This window comes from Neofelis nebulosa, chromosome 17 (genome assembly GCF_028018385.1).
Source record: "Neofelis nebulosa isolate mNeoNeb1 chromosome 17, mNeoNeb1.pri, whole genome shotgun sequence".
In the NCBI taxonomy this organism is placed as follows: Eukaryota; Metazoa; Chordata; class Mammalia; order Carnivora; family Felidae; genus Neofelis; species Neofelis nebulosa.
Window position 1 is genome coordinate 47,587,457 of NC_080798.1, and position 23,165 is coordinate 47,610,621.

The window sequence follows — 23,165 nt, forward strand, 5'->3', positions numbered from 1 at the left end:
TGCTGACAGCCCAGAGCCTGGAGCTAGCTTCAGATTCTGTGTGTGTCTCTGTCTCTGCCCCTCCCCTGCTCAGACACTGTCTCTCTCTCTGTCTCAAAAATAAATAAACATTTAAAAATCTAATTAAAAAAAAAAGTTTTTAAGGAACCTCCATACTGTTTTCCACAGTGGCTGCACCAGTTTGCATTTCCTTGGTGAGATCTTAAGTCAGTCATACCTGAACCTGGGATCCAAGGCAAAGGCAGCCACCTGAGGCCATACTGTGGGCAGGCAAAGGCAGGTAGCAGGGAGAGTGAACAACACGTATAAGCTCTCCAAGAGTCCTCTACTGAAGGGATGGAGACTCTTCTCTTTCCAGGACTTTCTGACACCAGAAAATTTAAATGAATGAAGTATCAGTATTGAATTTTGGAGTTCTTCCTTGGACATCTGTCAATATTTATTTTAAAGGTCAGTTCCATATTATTCACGTCCTGACCTACAGCAAGATCTCATAACACTCCTGGGTTTTTTTTTTGTCTGAAAAATGTCTTTATTTCTCCCATACGCTTATTTTTTATAATGGCAAAAATACATATAACATTAAATTGCCATCTTAATCACATTTAAGTGTACATTTTAGTCATGTTAAGTTATATTCACATTGTTGTGCAACAGATCTTTAGAACATTCTCATCTTGCAAAACCAAAACTCTATATCAATGAAACACTAATGCCTTTTTACCACTACATTTTTTAAATTGATGCAGACTTCCCTATGAAACAGACTATACTTTCCACTGCCATTTTATGTGTCCTATCCAAAGCTTTCATGTTACCTGGATGTTCTATTAGGAATGGCACTATCCAGGTCCCAGCTGGCCTGGCATAGAGTGAGCCTTTTTTTTTTTTTAAGTTTATTTATTTATTTTTAGAGAGAGAGAGAGAGCAAAAGAGAGCAGGTGGGGTAGAGGCAGAGAGAGAGAGAGAGAGAGAGAGAGAGAATCCCAGGAAGGCTTTGCACTGTTGGCTCAGAGCCCGATCCAGGGCTTGAACTCATAAACCACAAGATTGTGACCTGAGCCCAAGTCAGACACCTAACCAACTGAGCCACTCTGGCACCCCATAGAGTGAGCTTTTGAGCCTCTGCAGTGCCCACACCTGGATCATATGGTGATTACCCTATATTCCTCCAGTTGTCCCCTGCCCTGCCCACCTTCATGCTGCAGTCTCCTCTTCCTGACAACTCTGAAATCACATAACTCTCCCTTGATGTCCAGATGACTAACTGCTCCTCCTTGACCACATCTTCCTACCTTCTCTTAGTTACAGCCTCCTGCTTCGGGGTAAAAAGCCAAAGTCCTTGCCTGAGGACTACAAGCCCCCCATGATGCTACCACCCACTGACCTCTCACCTCATGTCCCCCTACTCTCTCCATCACCTATCCCTCTAACCACATGACCTCCCCATGTTCTCTCCCCAAAGTCTGGTCACCGGCTAGTTCCCCTGTCTGCAGATACCTAGAGACACTGCAGCATGGCTCACTCCCTACTCAGAGACACCTTCTCAGTGGGGCCAACCTGTCCATTCTATTTATAATGACAACCCCATCCCCCCATACACCCCCATTCCCCTCTTGCTGCTCTGTTTCTTCCATAGCACCTATCAACTGTTAACATTGTCTGCAAGTGACTACTTAGGCTCTTTGTCTGTCTCACCCCACTGTAAGGTCAGCTCAATGGCAGCAAGGATTCATGTCTGTGGGGTTTTTGTTCCACTGTCCCCAGCACTTAGGATAGTGCCTAGAACATAGTAGGTGCCCCATCAATGACTGTCAATTGTTACAGGGCAGAAGGAGACAGGGCCTAGTACATAGTAGGTGCTCCATCAGTGACTGTTGATTGTTACAGGGCAGAAGGGCTGGAGGCTTTTGTGCACATTCTACATGAGGATGCTAAGTCTGCCACATTTTTTTTTTATTATTTTAATGTTTTTAAATTGAGATATAATTGACATACTTTAAAACTCACTGTTTAAAGTATACAGTTCAGTGGTTTAAAAATAGTCACAAGGTTGGGCCACCATCCCCACTAATTCCAGAATATTTTTATCACTCTAAAAAGAAACCCCATATCCACGAGCAGTCACTCCCCATCCTCCTTCCCTCAGCCCCTGGCACCTACTATTCTTCTCTGTTTCTCTGGATTCACCAGTTCTAGACATTTGGCAACTTAAATGTTTGTTTATTTATTTTGAGACAGAAAGAGAGAGAGAGAGAGAGTGTGAGAGAGAGAGAGAGAGAGAGAGCGAGCAGGGGGAGGTGCAGAGAGGGAGGGAGAGAGAGAATCCCAAGCAGGCTCTGCGCTGTCAGCACAAAGCCCAACACGGGGTCAATCCCACAAATGTAAGATCAGGACCTGAACCAAAATCAGTGGGATGCCTAACCGACTGAGCCACCCAGGTTCCCTGAGAGTCAGCATTTTAGAAAGCACTGTTCCCCCATATCCTCATCCCGCCCTGCTCCTTTCCCATCTGCCCAGATACTGAAGCACTTGCAGGAGCAGAAAGACAGCCAGTGCCTGCACGTGGAGGAGTACCAGAACCTGGTGAAGGACCTGCGCATGGAGCTAGAGGCCGTGTCCGAACAGAAGAAGAACATCATGAAGGGTGAGCCAGGGAGCAGTGGGGGCCGGGCGGGAGGCAGAAGGAAGCCGGAGGCCCCCTCTGAGCGAGAAGTACATGCCCCATCCCGCTGTAGACATGATGAAGCTGGAGCTGGACCTGCACGGGCTGCGGGAGGAGACATCCGCCCACATGGAGAGGAAGGATAAGGAGGTCATCATCCTGCAACGGCGGCTGCAGGAGCTACAGATCCAGTTCACTGAGACCCAGAAGCTGGGTTTGAAGAAAGACAAGGTAAGGCAAGAGGAGCCCTCTGGGTAGAGCCACCAGTGGGACAGGTGCGAGGCTGGACCCCAGCCAGAGCAGGCCCTGCAGCTCTGTACCCACGCCCTGTGACAGCCCAGGGACCGTCAACACAGGAGCAGTGAGACTGTGGGGTCCTTAGGCCCAGAGGCAATTCTGAGCACTTCTTTGGGATTTCTCATAGCACATAATAAATAAATAAAATACTTTTGTTTGTACTTGATAGTGGAAAGAAATTCTGGAATGAAATATGGCCTTTTATAGCAACATGGATGGAACTGGAGAGTGTTATGCTAAGTGAAATAAGTCATACAGAGAAAGACAGATACCATATGTTTTCACTCTTATGTGGATCCTGAGAAACTTAACGGAAGACCATGGGGGAGGGGAAGGAAGAACAAAAATAAAAGTTAGAGAGGGAGGGAGCCAAAGCATAAGAGACTCTTAAAAACTGAGAATAAACTGAGGGTTGATGGGGGGTGGGAGGAAGGGGAGGGTGGGTGACGGGTATTGAGGAGGGCACCTGTTGGGATGAGCACTGGGTGTTGTGTGGAAACCAATTTTACAATAAATTTCATATTTAAAAAAAAAGAAATTCTGTAAGGTAAACTTATTATGAATTTCAAGAAATTTCAATTTATAAAATGACAAATATCTTATGAATATGCAAATAAGGCAGTTTGAAAATACTAATGGAACTATGCCTTGGAAGATCTGTAATTGCCAACATAAGTCAAGGTCCTGGAAAAGCCTACGAATGGAAGTAAGGACAGAAAGGTTGTGAAACCAATGCAAGCTTGTGTAGTCAGTGCTATTCCAACTCTAAACTTCCATCAGAGCTAATAGAAATCATCCAACCCATTGACTGGCTGGTCATTCAAACCTCCCATTTGAAGGTCTAGAGGGGATCCGTTAGTCAAAATGGAAATATCGGAGAGATGATCACAAGAGGCAAGGAGTCTGGGTAAACAGCTTTGAGTCATTCATATATTCAGTCAACAAATATTTTTGAGTTCCTGTGGTATGCCAAGCACCATTCTAGGCATTAAGAATATAATAACACAGGGGTGGCTGGGTGGCTCAGCTGGTTAAGCGTCTGACTCAGTTTCAGCTCAGGTCATGATCTCACATTCCTGGGATTGAGGCCTTTGTCAGGCTCTGCACTGATGGCCTGGAGCCTGCTTGGGATTCTCTCTCTCCCTCTCTCTCTCTGCCCCTTCCATGCTCAAGCTCTTCCCCTCTCTGTCTCTCTCTCTCTCTCTCTCAAAATAAATAAGTAAACATTTTTAAAAAGAATATAATAACACATGCAACATCCCTACTCCCCTGGAGGTTACATTCTAATACCAAGAGACAGACGATAAACAAATCACAGAACTAATATATAATATAATGCCAATATCAGGTACTGATAAATTCTTACAACAGCTTTGTGGCTATTTCACACAGGGTGGTCAGGGAAGGCCTCTGTGATAAGGTAACATTTGGGCAGAGATTTGAATGAAGTGAGGGAGCCACCCAGGCAAAGGTCTTAAGGAAGAATATTCCAGGCAGAGGGAGTAGCAAGTGCAAGAGCCCCCTTATACGGCAGTCTGCTTAGAATATTCTAGGAGATAAGCTGAAGGCAAGAGGGGTAGGGGTGCCATGAGGTGAGGTCAGACCAGATCATGAGCATCCTGGGAGGTCATTGTGAGGACTTTGGCCTTTTACTAAGTGAACGCGGCTATCGGAGGGTCTGAGTAGAGGCAGAACGAGATCTGACTTAAACTTTCAGAGACCCCACCCTCCACCCCTTCCCTGGCTGCTGCGTTGAGGGCAGCCTGAGTTAAGGCAGGAAGCAGAGGTAGGAGACTACTGTGATGTCCACGCAAGAGAAGATGGCGGCTGGAGAGGACTCTAGACAATCTCTAACCGGCCTCACCAGGGCACTACTGAGGCCTCTATCAGCATCCACATTTTGCTTTCCTTAGATCCTCCAAGAGAAAGATGAGATGTTGCACGAGCTTGAGAAGGAATTGGCCCAGGTTCAGAACAGCCTCATGAAAAAGGAGATGGAGTTGGAGAAGCAGCAACGAATGACAACAGAACTTGAAATCACCATCCAGGAGGTAAAGCAGGATAAGTCCAGGGCAGAGTGTGGAGCCCTGCAGGCCGAGATCCAGAAGCTGAAGGACTGTCTTGAAGATGCTCAACAGCAACAGAAGCTGATTGGTAAGGCCCCGGCAGGCAGTGTCCCTGTCCCCAGCACACTTCAAACCCACAGGGCCAGAGCAGTCCCCTTTTTTCTCTAACGGGCCACTTTCCTCTCCTTCCTCCACTTCTTCACTCCAAACCTTCAGTGACCTCAGGGTACATCTCCCAGGGATCACAATGCCCTCTCGAGCTCCTGCATGCACCCCTAACTGGGAAAGTGGACTACTGAGCTCACATGCCCACTGCCTTCCCAACTGCCTCAGGTGAAGGTCTTCTCTCCCCATCCTGGGGAGGACAGGTCTCTATATTCTGCTTCAGTGCACTGCTTTCCTCCCCATCTTCTCCAGGACCTTCATCATACAATTTACCTCTCCCCTCCCTGGTTTAGACACATTCTCTCCCCCCCTTTTTTTTTTTTTTTCTTGCCTCCAAACGCATCCTTTGCTGTGTAGCCTGCACTGTCAATTGTGTCCTTGCTCCACTGCTGAGACTGCTTTCTCAGAGGTGGACGATAACTTGTTGCCCTGGGTAAGGGGTTCCTCTTGGGGTGATGAAAAATGATCAGAAATTAGACACTGATTATGGTTGCACACCTTTGAGAGTATTCCAGAAGCCATGGACCTGTATGCTTTAAGGAGTTCAATTTTATATTATGTGAGTGACATATCAATTTCGGGGGAAGAAAGGGTCCCAAGTGTAGCCTCCTTCCTCCCCTCCTGTAACAGTGTGTGTCTGTGTGTGGTTGGGCTCCCACATTCAACCATTGTTTCCCAGCTTTGGAGACATAACAGGTCCCTTCTTTCACAAACGTCACCATTGTTTCCTCTTTTCCCTCCTTCTCTGGCAGTAGTCACCTGCCCCTTACATTCTGCCCTCCTCCTTCTGCTCTAGTTCTCTGGACAACTCTAGAACCTAGAGCCCCCACCCTGACTTGGCACCTGTGGTCACTCGTTTTGGAGAGCAGCCCGCTCTGGGCTTTAGCCCTCTAATTCTTCATTCCCAAAACTGAAACTGTTCTCTTCCCTGCTTAAAAACAGAAAATCTTCCTTCTTCTTCCAAGTTATATAATTATTTCTGTAGTGATACCATCTTTCTTCCAGTCTCCAAGGCTGAAAAACAGAGACTAGGGTGAGGTTGAAGTTAGAAACAAGAGTAGAAACTTTAGTATATAGGAGCATATTCTGGTGTAGACAAACTCCGGTAAGCAACGTATTTGAGGTTTCTCCCTTTACACCCAGTGGGGGCAAAGGAATGGACTAAAAAGATATTTGTAGGAAGTCTTTCCCCATTTAATACATTCTAGTTTTCCTAAAATAGTCTTTTCTTTATGCCAGGTCCCTGCTCAAGAACCCACTAAATTAACTCTGAACATTCTCTCTGGCTTTCCAAGTCCTCCAAAGCCCTCTCTTGTCCGTGTACCTGCTCAGCTGTCTCCCAGCACCCCTTCCCACTTTTCTTTCCAATCAAACCAGTCTCTTCCCATCCTCTTCCCACATGCCTCCCCTGTTCCCTTCCCATGTGTTTGCTCTAACAATCCCCTCATCTGGAATTCCTTTCCTCCTCCTCATTCTCAGGCTCGGCGCAACCTCTATTCCTCCATAAGTCCATCCCCACCAATCTTGCTTCACAGGAGTTCACAGTGAGTGCACGCTTACTGTGTCCTCTATGTCGTGTGGGCCAGTCTGTCTCCCTGACTAGACTCTAAACTCCATTAGGGTCAGGATTTGTCCATAATGACAGGATGAGTCACATAAGAGATACCAAGCAGTTTATATTGATTTGTTGAACTTTAGTCCAGAAGCAGGCCATGGCTGGGGGATAGCTGAAGACGGATAATTCAGCAGAGTTCCTTAGGAGTGATAATGAAATGGAGAGAAATGAGGGCAGGTTGGAAATTGAGGTAGGGCACAAAATGAAGGAACAGACTGGTCTTATTTGGGAGTCTGGTCTTCATGCACACTCCCTCCTCACATACACATGTGCCTGGCTTGTCCCCTGTGTTCTGCAGCTCAGCAAGCAGCCCAGTATAAAGAAGAGGCCCTTCTGGCAAAGAGTAACCTAGAGGATTCCCAGAGAAAACTGCAAAGCTACCTATTCATGGAGAAGCAGAAGACGGAGACCATCCAGGAGCTGCAGAGAGAACTTCAGAAGCTGCAGAAGGATTCCTTGATGGCCGGAGAGGAACTCGCACCCAACAGGTACCACCACGTCACCTCTAGAGAGAGGCTCTGTCCGTTGCGAGCCAGCCGGGACACCGCAGCAACTGCCCGGGAGTGGGCCAGCAAGCCCCGTGCAGGTGGCTCATGATCCGCCAACATAGACACTGAGTCTGTCCTCCTGTTGTTGCCATGTTGCTTTAGGAAACGGATAGAGGAGCTGACGTCAGAACTCTCTGAGGCCCGGAGGAAGCTTGAACATTCAGAGAAGGAAAAGAGGCAGTTTCAGAAGACAACAGCTGAGCAGGACGCGAAGCTGACTGACCTGCTAGATCGTCTAAAACTCCTTCAACACCAGGTATAAAGGGCAAGCAGGCTGCCAGCTCAAGCATTTGCTCTGCTCCAGATTAAATATATTAGTCTTTATTTGGGAAGATGCCACCACCAATCCATTCAAACTCATTGTCCAGAGTTTGTGTTAGAAAGCTAAGCCAGCCTGTCAGCTCTACTTCCCATGACCAATAATAAGCATTTTCAAGGGCTAAGCTTAAAAACAGTCAGAGGACAATGTTGGGGTTTTTTTTATAGGATTCAAAAGCCATCCTTGTCAGTCATTTTAAAGTCTTTGATCTCTGAATTATTCTTTCTGTGCTTTTCTAAGATTTTTTTAAAAACTTTATTCAAAGAGGTTTTTATGTAGAAAGATTTAGTAAGTGGGAGAGAAGGCTGATGCTGTGGGAACTGGATCTATAAATAAAATAAGTTGGTATATCTAATTGAACAAAAAAAAATGCTGAACATCAGAGGAATCTGTTATTATCTATGCTAAATAACCAAGGAGTTGCCCTCATGTTTATTTCAGCCATTCCCTTTATACAATTGTCAGGGGAAGGGGGTTTTGTTTTGTTTTGTTTTTTGTTTTGTTTCAAAAGTGTAGAGCCTTAAGACTGTCTTTCAGGCCAGTCTCTTTACTTCTCAGCATAGGGAGCAAGCCTCCGCCAAAAGCAATCTAGAAGAGGAGCTTCAGGAGGTAACAAGATTAGTGGAGGAGAAACGGGAGCAGTTGAAAAAGAGCAAAGAACAGGAGAAGTTGCTGGAGCAAGAGCTCGAGACATTCCGACAAGAGGAAAAAAGGAAAGAAAAGATGGTGAGAAGGAGAACCCAAGAAGAGCTGGGTCATGAATCCGGGCAAGACTTGAGCCCCACTGAGCCTAGTAGGATACAGAGGCCATGGGGGCTCAAATCTCAGGAGAGAAGGGGGAGGGAAGGTGAGAAAGGCAAGTGAGGAGGAGAGAGAAGGCCCAAGAGAAGGCAGGCTGCAGAATGGAGCTACAGGCTGGGAAGGGGGAGCAGGCTTCTAAAGGAATCTGAGGTAACACCTCTTTTCTGGGCTTTGTTCTCTAATGGGGGAGCAGACAAAGGAAAATCTGAGAATATTGGAGGAGGAAAATGAGAATGTCAAAGCACAGTTAATGCAATATTCCACGCAACTGGATTCCTCTCTCAGCAAACAAAACGCCTCCCAGCAAATGATCCAAGAGCTAAATAATGAGGTGAGTTGGCAGAAACCCCGAGGGAGTAAGAAAGTTAAATGCTGTGACCCTTGACCTGAAATCGGACCTGTCTCTCCTCCACCACGGAAACACGGCTAACGGCCCAGCCCACGTGCATCATCCGTGATGCCTGTAGCTCCACTTCTCTCCTTGAAGTCGTAACCCTTCCGCACCCATTTGCTCAGCCAAAGAAATGTTTCTTCCACGTGTGGAAGGTCTTATTTAATATCTGCTGGAGCTCCCAAACTACCTGGGCTTTGGCAACAAGTATTCCACTACAGCATTTCAGACCAGAGTTGGGTGAGTCCATGGCTTGGAGCGCTTTGCTAGGGTACACTTCCAAAAATAGTGCCAAAGCTCAAAAAGGGGATGGAAAGAGAGACAGTTCTTTATCATCACACAAATGAAGAGGAAAGAAAAATGTAAATGGTACCTAACGTATGCAAGGTACTGTGCTTGACGTCAGGCATCATTTATTGACTATTTAAGTCCTTCACATGCCTTCCATCTGCTTTACTCCCCACAACATAGAGATTTCTATGATCCTCATTTTACAGAGGAAAGAAAGGCTGAGGCTCAAAGTAACTGATTACTAAGTGATGAGCTGGACCAGTATTTGAACCTGGATCATCTAGCTCCAACACTAACCTCTTTCCCCTTCGTCATGAATGTCAATACTTTCCCCCAACTGAATATATTTCATCTTTCTGCAAGAAACAAATACAGCGTCTTGATGGGTGGTCTCTCGGGTTGCAAATGAAAGACCAAGCAGCCGTCATTCCTTTATAATTTAAGAAGAAAAAATGTTAACCTTAAAAGACTATGGACTATGCAAAGTATAAGAATAGCACTGCCTAGTGGTGCCTGGGTGGCTCAGTCAGTTAAGCGTCCGACTTCAGCTCAGGTCATGATCTCTCCGTTCATGAGTTCGAGCCCCACATCAGGCTCTGTGCTAACAACGCAGAGCCTGGAACCTACTTCGGATTCTGTGTCTCCCTCTCTCTCTGCCCTCCCCCACTCACACTCTGTCTCTCTCTCTCTTAAAAATAAATAAACATTTAAAAAATAATTTAAAAAAGTAATAGCACTGCCCAATAGAACTTTCTGTGATGATGGAAACATTCTATATTAGAGCTCTCTTGTATACTCTATCTACTAGCCACATGTGGCTGTTGAGTGCTTGGAATATGGATTAGTATGACTAAGGAACTGAATTTTTTTTAATTGTTTAAATGTTTATTTATTTTTGAGAGAGAGACAGACAGACAGAACGGAGAAGGGCAGAGAGAGATGGAGACACAGAATCTGAAGCAGGCACCAGGCTCCGAGCTGTCAGCACAGAGACTGACACAGGGCTCGAACCCACAAACTGCAAGATAATGACCTGAGCTGAAGTCAGTCACTCAACCAACTGAGCCATCCAGGCGCCCCAGGAACTGAATGTTTAATTTTAATATTAACTAATTTTAGTTTTATTTAAATGTAACTAGCCTCGGGGCGCCTGGGTGGCGCAGTCGGTTAAGCGTCCGACTTCAGCCAGGTCACGATCTCGCGGTCCGTGAGTTCGAGCCCCGCGTCAGGCTCTGGGCTGATGGCTCGGAGCCTGGAGCCTGTTTCCGATTCTGTGTCTCCCTCTCTCTCTGCCCCTCCCCCGTTCATGCTCTGTCTCTCTCTGTCCCAAAAATAAATAAAAAATGTTGAAAAAAAAAAAAAAAATTTAAAAAAAAAAAATAAATAAATAAATGTAACTAGCCTCATGTGGCTAGTGGCTACCATATTAGACAACACAGAGGCTGACGTTTCTGGAGTTTTGTCCTCCAGAGATATAAATCTCTCCTTTGCTGTGGTCCAAAGTTGATCTTTGAATTACTGAGATCCCTAAGGAACCTCCCTAAATATAAGGGGTATTACCTAAATATTTAATATGCACCTGTTATCACGTTTGCCAAAAGAAAGATAGCCATTAGAAGTAAAAAGTATTTGTTTCAGAATTCCTTTGATGGAAACCAGGAGGCTAGAGGGGTTTTTTTGGTGTGTAAGCATGTTCAACTTTTTAAAAGCATACCTCACATATAGTAGATGTATTATCAATTGAAACAGTCATTAGAAAGAGGTTTAGTTTCACATTCTAAAATGCATTTTCTTTCATCAGCACTCCTTGTCTTAATTTTCAAATTTCCCATCTGAAAGCAATAGATCCTGAGATTTTTTTTCATCTCTTTGATTCTAGGACATTTTTCCACCATATTTTATAATTAATTACTGTTAATAAGAAAGCGAATTTATTTTATATATTTATTATGTATTTGGACATTTTACTGAACTCACTTCTAAGCAGTAATAATTTTTCACTTGTTTCTCATGGATTTTTTAGATGGATGGTTATGTCATTTGCAAGCAACAACAATTCTCTAAACTTTTGTAATATTTATTCTTTTTTTTTCCTTATTGCATTAGATAGTACCTACAATTTAGTGTTCAACAGTAGGATCCTTTTCTTGCTTTGAACATTAATGGAACCCATCTGTTTCAGTATGATGTTCTTTATAATGTGGTGAATGAAATTAATTAATTGATCCTAATTTGGGCCCATCATTACATTCCTAGTATGAGTCCTAACTGTGAGTCATGTATTACTCTTTTAATACAATACTTGGACTATTCTAGGAAGTAAAATAAGGCCAGTATGATGGAAGTGTAGTAATCGAGGAGGATATTGGTATAGGATGAAAGTAGAAACATAGTTAGGGGTGGACATTATGGTCTCTGTTAAGCAATTTGGGGTTTTATTATTAGAGCAATGAAAGGACATTGATGACATTTCCTCAGAAGAGCAGGTGAGGTGATTTGATCTAAGTTTTCAAAACATAACTGTGACTAATGTGTGGAAATGGATTGCAGACAGGAGTAGGTATGGAAGTGAGGAGACTATTGCCATTCAAGCTAGAGTTTTGGCAGCAAAATTAACCAGACTAACAACGGACTGAATGTGAGAAGAGAGGAATCAGGATGACTTAGTGGAACTCACCTGTAAAACCTTCCAGGCCTAATGCCTTTAGCAAGGGAGAGAGTATATCTTTATGAGAACTCTTATCAAAACTCCTTGATTCTATAATTTATGTATAACTACGTAAATGTCTCCAGTACCTTTCTCCAAGCTAAACCACTGAAGTTAGAGAAATTTAAAATAGAGCCTCCAAACTCCAGTGGACTTTTAGTTCTTAACAGCCTTCCCAACTTACCCCTTTCTCCTTAAAAAAGCATATCTCTCCTTTGTCCCCCAGACTTGCCTATGGTTTTGCCACAGCTTGTTTGTCCTGGATTGCAATTCTCTTTCATTCCCAAATAAACCTATCTTTTGCTGGTAAAATTTTAAAAAATAAATAAAGCAATAAATAAATAATATAAATAATAAATAATACATATTTATTACATATAAATAAATAATACAAAATTAATTTAATTAAGCTTCTATTTTAGCTTCTAGCATCATTGTGATTTATGTCCCACCCTTCTTTTCAATATCTCACCTCTGTGGTTACACATCTTGATTTGGCCACCATTTATTGAAAACTTACAATGAATCACATACAGTGATTCCCCTGGTTTACTGGGAAGACCCAGATGACTTCATGTTTTCAGAAGTCCCCAAAAAAGATGCACTTCTTTTTCCAGAAGACCAAATTATTCCATCTTTAGAAATGGTTTCACTCCCAGGACATGTAAATATAGGGTCAAAAGTGCAATCTAACACTTCTCATCTCACTAATTCCTAGAGTCAAAGATACTCAAAATTCCATCTGAAACAATAATAAACTTGAAGCCCTGAGCAGCTACTGAAGAAAACCCAACAGAGTGCGTTTCTGTGTATATGGCCACATAGAAGATGTGGGTGTATTGAAATACTAAAGAACAGATAAAATACCAAAGAACAGAAGTTGGGCATGTGAATTTCTAAGGTCTCTCTCCTGCTTCTGGACTTGGAAGTAGATCTCTGCCCTGTACTTAGAAATATTTAATAAGATGGCTAGTTACTTAGCATGTTCATGATCATACAGCTATATAGTAATGTATACCTTACTAAGCCCTTTTTACCTACATAATCTCATTTGATCATCACCAAAACTCTACAAAACCATTGAAAGTATCCTGGTTTGCAGAAGAGGAAACTGAGGCTAAGAGAGATTAAGTAAATGACAGAACCTGGACCTCTAACTCCAGATCTTAATTCCTTTTAGCTTTGGCATGAATACTAAGTTTACAACAAGGACTTTGGTTTTTAAACACACTTCTACCATAACTATATGTTCAGTGTATCCCTAATTCCAAACATTGCCGTGTATAATATTACATTCAATCAAAAAAATTATTTAGTATTTACTGAGCACGTATTATGTGCCATGCCCTGAGCTATATAGGCAGTGGTGATACAGCAGTGAAGGAAGCACACACAGTCCCACTCTCATGGTGTATCAAGTCTAGTGGATTATGTCAGGAACTAAGAAAGGCACAAAATGTACAAACGAAATGTTGTATCATGTCTCTTAACCTAGAATTGAGTTCCAGCTCTTTATCAAAGGCTACAGAGTCTGTGAAAGGGACTATTCATGTGCTTGATACATCATGGTCCAGTACTGCCAGTACTCTTTGTATCTGGGGGACTTGCTAACTTAGAAGGGGAGTGTCAGGGGAGGGGTGAAGAATAGCCTGGAAAGGCAGCTGTTCCTTTTATAACAGTGAGAGGAGGGTGTAGGCCTTATCACAGACTGCTCTGCAGGCTAGTGCAGAGAGAAGAGAGCCCAGCTCTTATCCATTTCCTACAGACAGAGAATGCCTCTACTGGCATAAATCTTGACAGTGATATTTCCCCTCCCTAAAGCTAGTCCTTCAGAAGGAGGCCTTAGAGAGTCTGCAGGTCCAGCTGGACAAGAGTGTGCAGAAAGAGAAGCAATATCTCCAGACCATGGTCAGTAAAGAAGCCTATGAGGAATTGTCCAGAAAGTCACTCGCCTGCCAAGATGACCTGACACAAGCTCTGGAGAAGGTAAGCCATACCCTCTCATCGCCAGGACTGTTTTGGGCAAAGAAACATCTGAGTAGCATGAGAGATGTAAGAGTCAATCCCCTGCGTGACTGGCTGCCACCAGGACCATCTGCAAACCCTTGCACAAGCTGGGATATCCTTCCAGAGAAGGCCTGCTTCCTCTTAATGAGGCTTCTTTTGAGGGGAGGAAGAGGAGGCAAAGATGGAGGCCAAATCCAATCAGTCTTTCTGGCCACAAGTGACCCAGGGGCGAGGTTTTCCCAAAACCTAGATTGTCTGGGTAATTTGTGCCCCACTCGGTACCAATCATGCCAAGCTGATCAGTTCATAGAATTGGAAAAAGAGGAAACAGGAAGAAAGGGAGGATGTAGAAAACCAACCATTGTCACTTCCCACCCCTCTCTGGGACCCTAGGCAAGTGACTGGGTGTCTCTGCCACCCTGAACAGAGAGGATGGGGAGGGACTGGAATGCTTCTCCATTCAGCACCCAACAGAAAGGGCTAAATAGCTTTGACAGCCATTCTCATCCCCTTTGTCTTTGTGGAAGCTCAATCATGCGACCTCGGAGACCAAGAGCCTGCACCGAAGCTTGGCACAAGCCCAAGAGAGGAAAGTTCAGCTGGAAGATGAAATCATTGCTTATGAGGAAAGGATGAAAAAGCTCAACGTGGAATTAAGAAAACTGCAGGGGTTCCATGAGCAGAGCGAGCTAGAGGTAGGAAGCAGTCAGGAGCTCAGGCTGCCTTCCTGTTCCAGGTCGCCAAGGTCTCCTCTTGCCCCTCGAACTCTTCAGCGCTGAGCCATTCCCTTCGGCTGACCGGTTTCCTCCCTCCACTTGGCTGGCTCAGCGAGCCTCAGGCAGAGGAGGCAACGGTCAGAGCGGGGGCGCCCTCTGCCGGTACTGGAAGTAAACTGCCCCCTGAGGAGTCCCCAAAGCTGCGAAAGCTCTCTTAGGCCTTGTCACGGGTGCTCTGGGGGCAGGGCCGCAAGCCCGGGTCTCCCTTCTCACTTTGCGCCCCTGAGCAGGTGCATGCCTTCGACAAGAAGCTGGAGGAGATGAGCAACCAAGTGCTGCAGTGGCAGAAGCAGCACCAGAGCGACCTCAAGATGCTGGCAGCTAAAGAGGAGCAGCTTAGGGCCTTCCAGGAGGAAATGGCTGCCCTGAAGGAGAACCTCCTGGCAGACGAGAAGGAGGTGGGTACTCCTCAACTTCCGACACCTCCTCCCAGACCCTCCCAACACATCCACGACCACCAGGATACCAAACAGCCCTTGTGAGGATGGGGGCACCTAAGAGCTAGGCAAGGACACCCCACACTCTATTCAGTGTGAAGCAGGGTCTCAATGTTCTAAGTCCCATAGCAGTTGTCTCAACCCAACTGTCTTCCTTTGTTGCCTTTGTTGACAGCGATATTGAGCAGAACAAAGGCCTATTCCAGGGAAGAGAGTGCCATCTCCCTGTCAGGTATACCAGCTGCCCTTAGATAACCCACAGGGCAGTCCCCCTCCAGAGCCCATCCTGACACATTCACTTACCCTGTAGTAGAATCTGATAAGAGATCTTTGGGCATGCCCTATGCCCTGGTCCCTGAGCAGTGAAGTGCATGGTAGGAGGCCACAGGATATCTCAGGGTAGCCACAGGGCCTTAGCTTGCATTAAAAAAAAAGGGCATCCATTCCTCAAGATATTTGTTTTTCCATCTGTTAAAAAAAAAAAAAAAAAAAAAAAAAAAAAGGCAGCTTAATGTATTGCTTTCGTAGAACAAACTGTTTTAATGCCTTTGCCCAAAAATCATTATTGTAAGCATACATGTGTCCTTTGTCTCTACTGTAAATGGTGCCCTGGCAGAGATGTCACCTTGTGTGCCTGTACTGCTGGAGGCAGAGGTTCTGCTGTGGCAGTCCCAACTCTGGCCTAGGGGTTGGATGGCAGAATCAATGTTTCTTCTTCCAGGAAGAGAGAAGAGGCCTGATTTAGAAGTAAGGAGATGACAGGCCTATGCTTCCACCCCTAACCATCTCCTTTTCTTCTTGTACCAAAGCCCTGTTGTGTGCCCCAGAGGTCTGCACCTAAAGATACTACCTGTAGGCTGCACCAAGAGAATGATCAGATTATGTCCAACATGGAGCAATGGGCAAAAGAGCAGAAGTAAGTAAGGGAGAAAAAAGTAAGGCAGGGCTCCAGGGCCTGGGCTGAGCTGAGAACCTGCACACACACTGCCCTCTGGGGACATGGATCCAGTATCAGCCCACATTCAGAGGCTGAGAATAAGATGGAGGGGCCTCAACTAGTCAGTCAGAATCAGAAAGATCTGCTGACTTAGAAACAGAGCAGCTCCAAGATAAAAGAGATGCTTTGCTGTGGGTCACAGTCCCTCTTCCCAACCTGGAATCTGGCTTCACTGCCTGAATCCCTTGAAATCACCTGAGATCATGGTGATCTTGCATGGGAGTTTGAGAATGGAGGGTCCCCTTAATTGCCAGGTGCTAGGGAGGCTCTAGCTCTGGAGACTGGGTAATGAACAGGGTCTAGGGTTCAGCAGACACCTTACTGAAAACACCAACAACCCAGCCAGCCAGCTCATGCCCTTCTACATGGAGGTCTGAGAACTGTTTCTCTTTTGGATTTTATTACAGGATCGCCAACGAGAAACTAGGAAACAGGCTCCGTGAACAGGTCAAATATATTGCCAAGCTAACTGGAGAAAAAGAGTAAGTCATCCCACACCACCCAGGCTGCTGCTTGGGCCGAAGGAGAAGGGTCAGGCACGAGCCAGGGCTGGCTTTTCCATTAGATACATGCATCTGACCTTAGGAAAGAGTTGGGGCTTCGGAAAGATTCTGAGTAGTGAATCCACATTTATGTGACCTTGGGCACATCACTACCTCTTTGGGCCTTTGTTCCCTCACCAACAATACAGGAAGGGGTTAATGGTCCCTATGCCCCTTCTCACTGTTACCTTCTGCGATTATCAGAGGTCAAAAATTCTAAGAAGGAAACATGAACTGAAAGTTAGACACTACTAGTTAGGGTAGAGACTAAGCTGCTGTAACAAAGAGACCTCCGAATGAAGGAATGTAGAACATGGAAGGAACATCCCTAGGAAGTGAACAGTCCAGGGTGGTGGGGTTCCTCTGTCCCACATGGTCATTTGGGAACGGAGGTTCCTTCTACTTGCTGCTGCAACCTCCCCTGTGGCCTTATTTCACCCTCCTGGTCAAAGCTGGGTCAGCAGAGTGCAGTGTAGGAGGAGTGTTAGAAGTTTGGGAACAGAAGTGAACATATGGACGTCTAAAACCAAGACTTTGGAGATGGTACAGGTAACAGGTCATGATAAGCTCCAGGGCAATGTTTCTCAACCCTTTGTCAGGGAACACTTAGAAAATAACCACATTTGTTTGGCACAATGGAAGGATTTGGGATGGGTTGTTTATGACAAAGTTGACCAACCAGTGGCTGCCCCAAGAGCTGGGGGTGTCCATATCTCAGCCCCAGTTGGAAAGCTCTGAGCTGTGACCTTAGGAGGGTGGCTGAGTTTAAGGAGAAGATAAGATCATTGGAATATAGAAGTCAAGCAACTGAGAGGCCAGGACTTGGACAGAAAGTACAGGATGTTGAAGACACTTGGGAATGCTGAAAGAAGTGGACCAAAGAGAGTAGCAGAGAGCCAGGGAATGAAGGCATGGTGAGGACCCCTCCTCCAGGCCCAGTGGCATATGGAGTATGGCAATGACATGTGGGGCTCCAAGGGAGTAAGTGTCTTGGACACCAGCCAGGTTTATAGAGAGCAAGAGGACAAACCACAGTCCCAGAGAAGTTGGGAATGAATTCTTTGATTTCTTCTAGAAAAGACCATGAAATTTTTCACTAGGACAAAAGCATTTTCTGAAAGGGATTAACTGAAAGAAAAATTGTAACAATCTGAAGGTAACAGAAAAAAGCATTTCATCCTTTTTCTTATATTGTGCCCAGTTCCAGGAAGTTCTGTTTCACAATGAACTCATTCTTAAGTGAACCTATTTGAAGGAAAACCATCTTTTAATAATAATAATAATGCAAATATTATTTGTCAGTTTCCTGTGTAAGACACTGATCTAAGTGATTTATATGTATTAACTTATTTAATCTTCATAAGAAACCATGAGTTCAGTACCATTAAAATCATAAAACCGTGAAAAACTGTCATGGGGGAAGAAAGAGAGGAACCCAAAGGCTGAATAACTCATGAATAGTAAATGGCAGAGCCAGAATTCCAACTCAGGAAGTCTAGTTCCAGAGCCCACTGTCACTCACTGCCCTGAGCACTGGTTTAGAGAAATATGACCATTTATTGAGCCACAGGAGATGTGCTAAGTTCTTTCACCTCACCTACATGGGTGCCACCATTTCCTCATCTGTAAAATGGGGATAAGTTACTTGTCCCAGCTCTCAACCTTCCAGCAAAGGAAGGCAAAAGAACCTGGACTTTGGCATCAGAACTGGATAAGAGTATTTCCCAGGTATGGCCAGCCGGGACAGCTTGAGCACATGTGATTGTTCATAATAGCCTTCTGGCTCTTCAAATCCAATTTCTATCATTTGTCAAACTGGATCTTTCTATGAAGCACAGAAGGCAGATCAGACTTAATTATCCCCATCTGACAGATAGGAAAACAGGCCCTGAGCTGACATGACACAGTGGCTCGGGAGTTGAAGCAGACTGAACATTCTGTCCTTTCCTCAGCCACCTCCACAATGTAATGGTCCATCTGCAGCAAGAAAACAAGAAACTGAAGACTGAGATAGAGGAGAAGAAGGTGAAAACCGGGCACCCAAGGCTATACACCAAAGCCCTAGGCCCGAGCAAAACGGAGCCCATACCAAAGGGAAAAGTGTGTGCCACCTTGGGCTGGAGGGGGATGTCCCAGGACATGAACCAAAGAATGGACATCACCAAGTTTGTCGGGATACCCCACTGTTCAGGTATTCTGCCATTTATCTTTTGCTACTTATGTGATATCATCTCACTTAGTCCCATGGTTCAAAAAAAAAAAAAAACAATAGCAATAGCCTGATGCTATTTTTCAAGAGATCACTGCATTGGGAATTCAAAGTGGGAGCTGGGGGACAGATCTTTTGCTCAGCTACTCTAGACCAAAGATAATTCTTTCCTCATCTGTAGGGAGAAGAGGTGAGTGAATTAAGGCTCGTTCTGGTCTAAGACTCTTTGACGATACCCAAGTGCATCATATGTCAGACCCATCCCTCTCCCTGAACCAGTCCCTTTTGGGAAGTGTAGGGACAAGGAGGGAACAGGCAGAATAGACACCTTCCTCCCATAGTATGTTCGGAAAACCCCAAAAGAGCGCCCCAGTCCCCTGTTCAGCCTGGGTCCACGGCTACCTTTCTGTCACCTATAGACTCCATATTATCCCCAAGGGAAGAAGTCACCCCACAGCTGAGATGCCTGGCCATGAGGCCAGTCCTTGAGGAATCACCTCATTAATTTCTCCTCAAATCAAGACTATCATTTCCTCCCTGTTCCCTCAGGTTCCTCATATTGCTAGAATCAGCACCTTTGCCCTGAGCATCATTTCCACGCACGTTTTTCAGAGGACAGTGATTTCCCGCCCCTCTCTCTTGGATCAGCTCTTATGGGAATGCCTCAAGGTCCCAGCCTATTTTGCAAGATGCAAACATTTTATTGAGTTTTGTCCACTTTCTGCAGTGGAGTGAGCATTGGAACCGTACTACCATCTCCAGACCCAAACTCTAAAATAAAAACATGAGCATAGCAGTGTCAGTGAGCTCTCGGCGTCTTGCAGACATCTCTGCCCCCTCAAGCCCCCAGCAACATGTTCATCCTGTTTTCTTAGTATTCTAAAAGATACAGTCTCTCTCACATATATAGGGAAGCTCTAACTCCCAAAGCAAACTTCTGGATTACCTGTATTAGTTTTTAAAACAAGAGATAATTAACTCCTTCTTTATTTCCATCTGTCTGCAATTTTAAGGAAAAAAAAAATATCTAAAGACCTCAAAAAGGAAAGTGATCCTGAGACCCAAAAGAAAGGAAGAGAAATGAGTGATACATTTTCCAAATGGAAGAGGGAGAGAGAAGCATCTGCTTTCTCCTTGGCTGCCATATTCCATTTCTCCTTCTAATATTTTGTTTTTCTCCCCAGCCAGCTCATTACAAGTAAAATTCCATTATAACAAACTCCAAGCACAACTAAACTATTTTACTGTGGCAAGATTTTGTTAAACTGAATATATGTCTGGAATATATATTCCTAGTCTGTAGGAGATTGACAGAAATAGCTACTAAGATAAAGTTAGAGAAAGAAACGAAAGAGCTTGCATCTTGGGGTGGAGGATAGGAGAAGTGAAGGAAGAAACCCACTTCCTTGGTAAGGGGTTGGTAAGGATTCTTAAATATTCTTGCCTCACTCCGCAGCCAAACAAAAGCCAAGAAAATTCATTCCAAATAGGAACATGTTGCATAGAATGCACATGCCAATACCTGGGAAAAGCAAATACGAGAGGTGCAGTATGAGGCAGGAGTGACAGGCATCTCTGACAGTCTCTGCTGTGACAGTGTTGTTTGTTTGTTTATGTTTATTTTTAACTATGTACCCCCATTGGGTTTAGAGTAAGGATATATTTTCCAGAGTAAACAAAGATTGAAGAATCTGGTACTAATGAAATGGTTTCCTGCTTCTACCCTGTAGCCCATTCACTCAAACAAAAGTTCAGTGTCGTTAAAATCCCTACTACAATCCACTAAAAAAGACATTTAGTCTCTATATTTATGAAAAGGTTTCAGGGGCGCCTGGTGGCTCGGTCGGTTAAGCGTCTGACTTCAGCCAGGTCACGATCTTGCGGTCCGTGAGTTCGAGCCCCGCATCGGGCTCTGTGCTGACAGCTCAGAGCCTGGAGCCTGTTTCAGATTCTGTGTCTCCCTCTCTCTCTGCCCCTCCCCTGTTTATGCTCTGTCTCTCTCTGTCTCAAAAATAAATAAACATTAAAAAAATAAATTTAAAAAAAAAAAGGAAAAGGTTTCATATATTTTGGCCAAGATAATAATAGCTGGATACTTTTTTTTTTTTAAGAGAGGGAAAGTGAGAGAGAATCTCAAGCAGGCTCCACACCCAGCATGGAGTCCAACATGGGGCTCAATCTCACAATTGTGAGATCATGACCTGACCAAGATCAAGAGTTGGATGCTCAACTGACTGAGCCACCCAGGCACCCCAATAGCTGGATACTTTGAACGTTGTACATTTTTTCAAAGTTATCTTTCACTTCCTGTGGGGTGACTACACCAGAGCATGGCAGGTAGTGGGTTACGGGGAGCAAAGGGCAGAGCAGGAAAACACAGATATGTCACCCCAGCCATCTGGCCCTGTGAGCCCAGCTAGGCAGGAGATCTGATGGGGTAGAGGAGTTGAACTTAGAGAAATGTAGTTTCTCTAAAGATAAGGCAAAGGGCAGGGAAGTTGAGTGTTGCCTAATTATAATTCTTAAGAAATAACCAAAGGGGTTTCTAAAAGGTACTTTGAATAGCTGATATTAGAAATGGTCTCTGTAGGATATAGCGACGGTGGACACTTGTTCATTATAAATTTGTTCAAACGCATCAAATATGTACCACCAAGAGCGAAGCCTAATGTAAACTATGAGTTCGGTAATGTGTCAATGTAGGTTCATCAGTTGTAACAAGTGAACCACTCTGGTGGGGGATGTTGATGGTGGGGGAGGCTATGCATGTGTGGGAACAGTGGGTATATGGGAAATTTCTGTACTTCCTGCTCAATTTTGCTGCACACCGGAAACTGTCCTAAAAAGTAACAAAAAAAAAAAAAAAAAATTAGTGCTTCAGCCACCCATTGAGAAGATGTCACTCAGATTCTGACATCTGGGCCCACAGAATCCTTTGCAACAGATTCTCTTGTATCCACCTGGAGTATAACTTTCTCCACTGAGCTGAAGAAACCCAGAGCAAACATCAGCCCCCTCAAGCTGTCTTACTAAAGGGAAGGAGAAGTTCATTGGCATCACCATGTTGCCCCATAAGCACTTGTCTTTTGAGCCTTCTCTCCACAGCCCAACTGAGGAGGAAGCTTCCTGCCATAGACAGGACCTTGCAAACAAGCTCTGGAGTCCCCAGAACGAACCCCATCTCAGCCCAAGACCCACAGCTGCTGACATGTGTCTAAAGTACCATCAACTAGGCATTTAAGGATAGATGCCCATGACTGAGAGCAACAGGGGGCCCTCAGAAAGATGTCCAGTTCAACAGCCTCACTGTTCCTTCACACCAGGAGAAAACCTGAAAGCCAATCTCCAGAATCCCCTTCAGGGTTTTTGTCAAAGACATGCTTTTGTATCCCTGGGGGCAGAAATCAGTTATTATCTGAGGAAGAGGTGGTAAGAATCAGAATATTAAAGTGGGAAGGAACTTTAAGGTGGATCTGAATAGAAAGCGTCCATAATTTAAAAGAAAATATTAGAGACAGAGGTCCAGACAGACTCTTGTGCAGAAGCTCCAACACCAAAACAGATTTGGGAAGCGCTGCTGGGGGGTGGGGAGCCTCCCCAAGCACCCTGTGGCACCTGTGTGTGGCAGGTGTCCTTGCAGGTGCTCCTTGTTTTTAAATGAGAAGTTTGGGTTGACCCATGGTTTTCATAATCTCTGGCTTCATGTTTGTGATCTAAGGAATCAGAAGGTAAGTTCATGACCAAGGTCACAGCCTGTGTGTTAGTAACAAAGCCATTCACTGAACCTCCATTTTCCCCCGTTCTTCGGCATCCCAAGCCCACGTCTGTAAATAGAGCACATACCCAACTTACTTCTTTCCACAGAGCAGGTAGACACCTTCTGCTAGCCCTTCAACTCGGCACCATGATTAGAAGCCTTCCCAGAGGAGCAGCCAGAAGCCCTTTCTTCACTCCAGAGCCATGAAAAGTCCGTTTCTACCTGAATTCCCAATAAAGGCAGTTAGAGGTAAAAAGAATGGAAGTGGAGGTGGTAGCTGGTGCTGGCTGGCAAAGCCAGGCTTCCAAACTCATCTGTAAAATTGACTTAAATTTTAAATTCACATCCCAGGAACAAAGTGAGAAAGGGAATAGAAGTAATAGCAGCATGACCCAAGGGGCTGGAGCTGAGTGCTGGCCTGGGATCAAGGTGCTTCTGAGCCCCAAGCCAACCCCAGCAGTGATTCAGCCCCAACACAGAACCTTGCAACCAGCACACCCAGCAGAAGCCCAACCCCAGGGTATCACAAAATAAAGACCATGTGTGATGCAAATACCCAAAGAGCCACCTCAGCA

At 44.8% G+C, this 23,165-nt stretch overlaps 1 protein-coding gene across 8 annotated transcripts in view; it reads left to right on the forward strand.

The window, feature by feature from the left end:
- PMFBP1 (polyamine modulated factor 1 binding protein 1) overlaps positions 1-23,165 on the forward strand; it is a 51,069-nt gene that overhangs the window by 25,876 nt on the left and 2,028 nt on the right. For 2 of the 8 annotated variants that reach the window (XM_058707878.1, XM_058707877.1), the window contains 14 exons: positions 2,521-2,647; positions 2,739-2,896; positions 4,876-5,116; positions 7,107-7,296; positions 7,459-7,612; positions 8,234-8,401; positions 8,670-8,807; positions 13,687-13,851; positions 14,400-14,567; positions 14,876-15,046; positions 15,895-16,001; positions 16,490-16,564; positions 18,577-18,815; positions 22,703-22,849. In XM_058707878.1, coding sequence (XP_058563861.1) covers positions 2,521-2,647; positions 2,739-2,896; positions 4,876-5,116; positions 7,107-7,296; positions 7,459-7,612; positions 8,234-8,401; positions 8,670-8,807; positions 13,687-13,851; positions 14,400-14,567; positions 14,876-15,046; positions 15,895-16,001; positions 16,490-16,564; positions 18,577-18,815; positions 22,703-22,797 — 2,196 coding nt within the window. In that variant the 3' untranslated portion in view covers positions 22,798-22,849. Of the gene's footprint in view, positions 1-2,520; positions 2,648-2,738; positions 2,897-4,875; positions 5,117-7,106; positions 7,297-7,458; positions 7,613-8,233; positions 8,402-8,669; positions 8,808-13,686; positions 13,852-14,399; positions 14,568-14,875; positions 15,047-15,894; positions 16,002-16,489; positions 16,565-18,576; positions 18,816-19,382; positions 19,636-21,762; positions 22,375-22,697; positions 22,850-23,165 lie in introns of those variants that run through there. The other 6 variants (XM_058707881.1, XM_058707884.1, XM_058707880.1 and 3 more) reach the window with 6 other exon arrangements.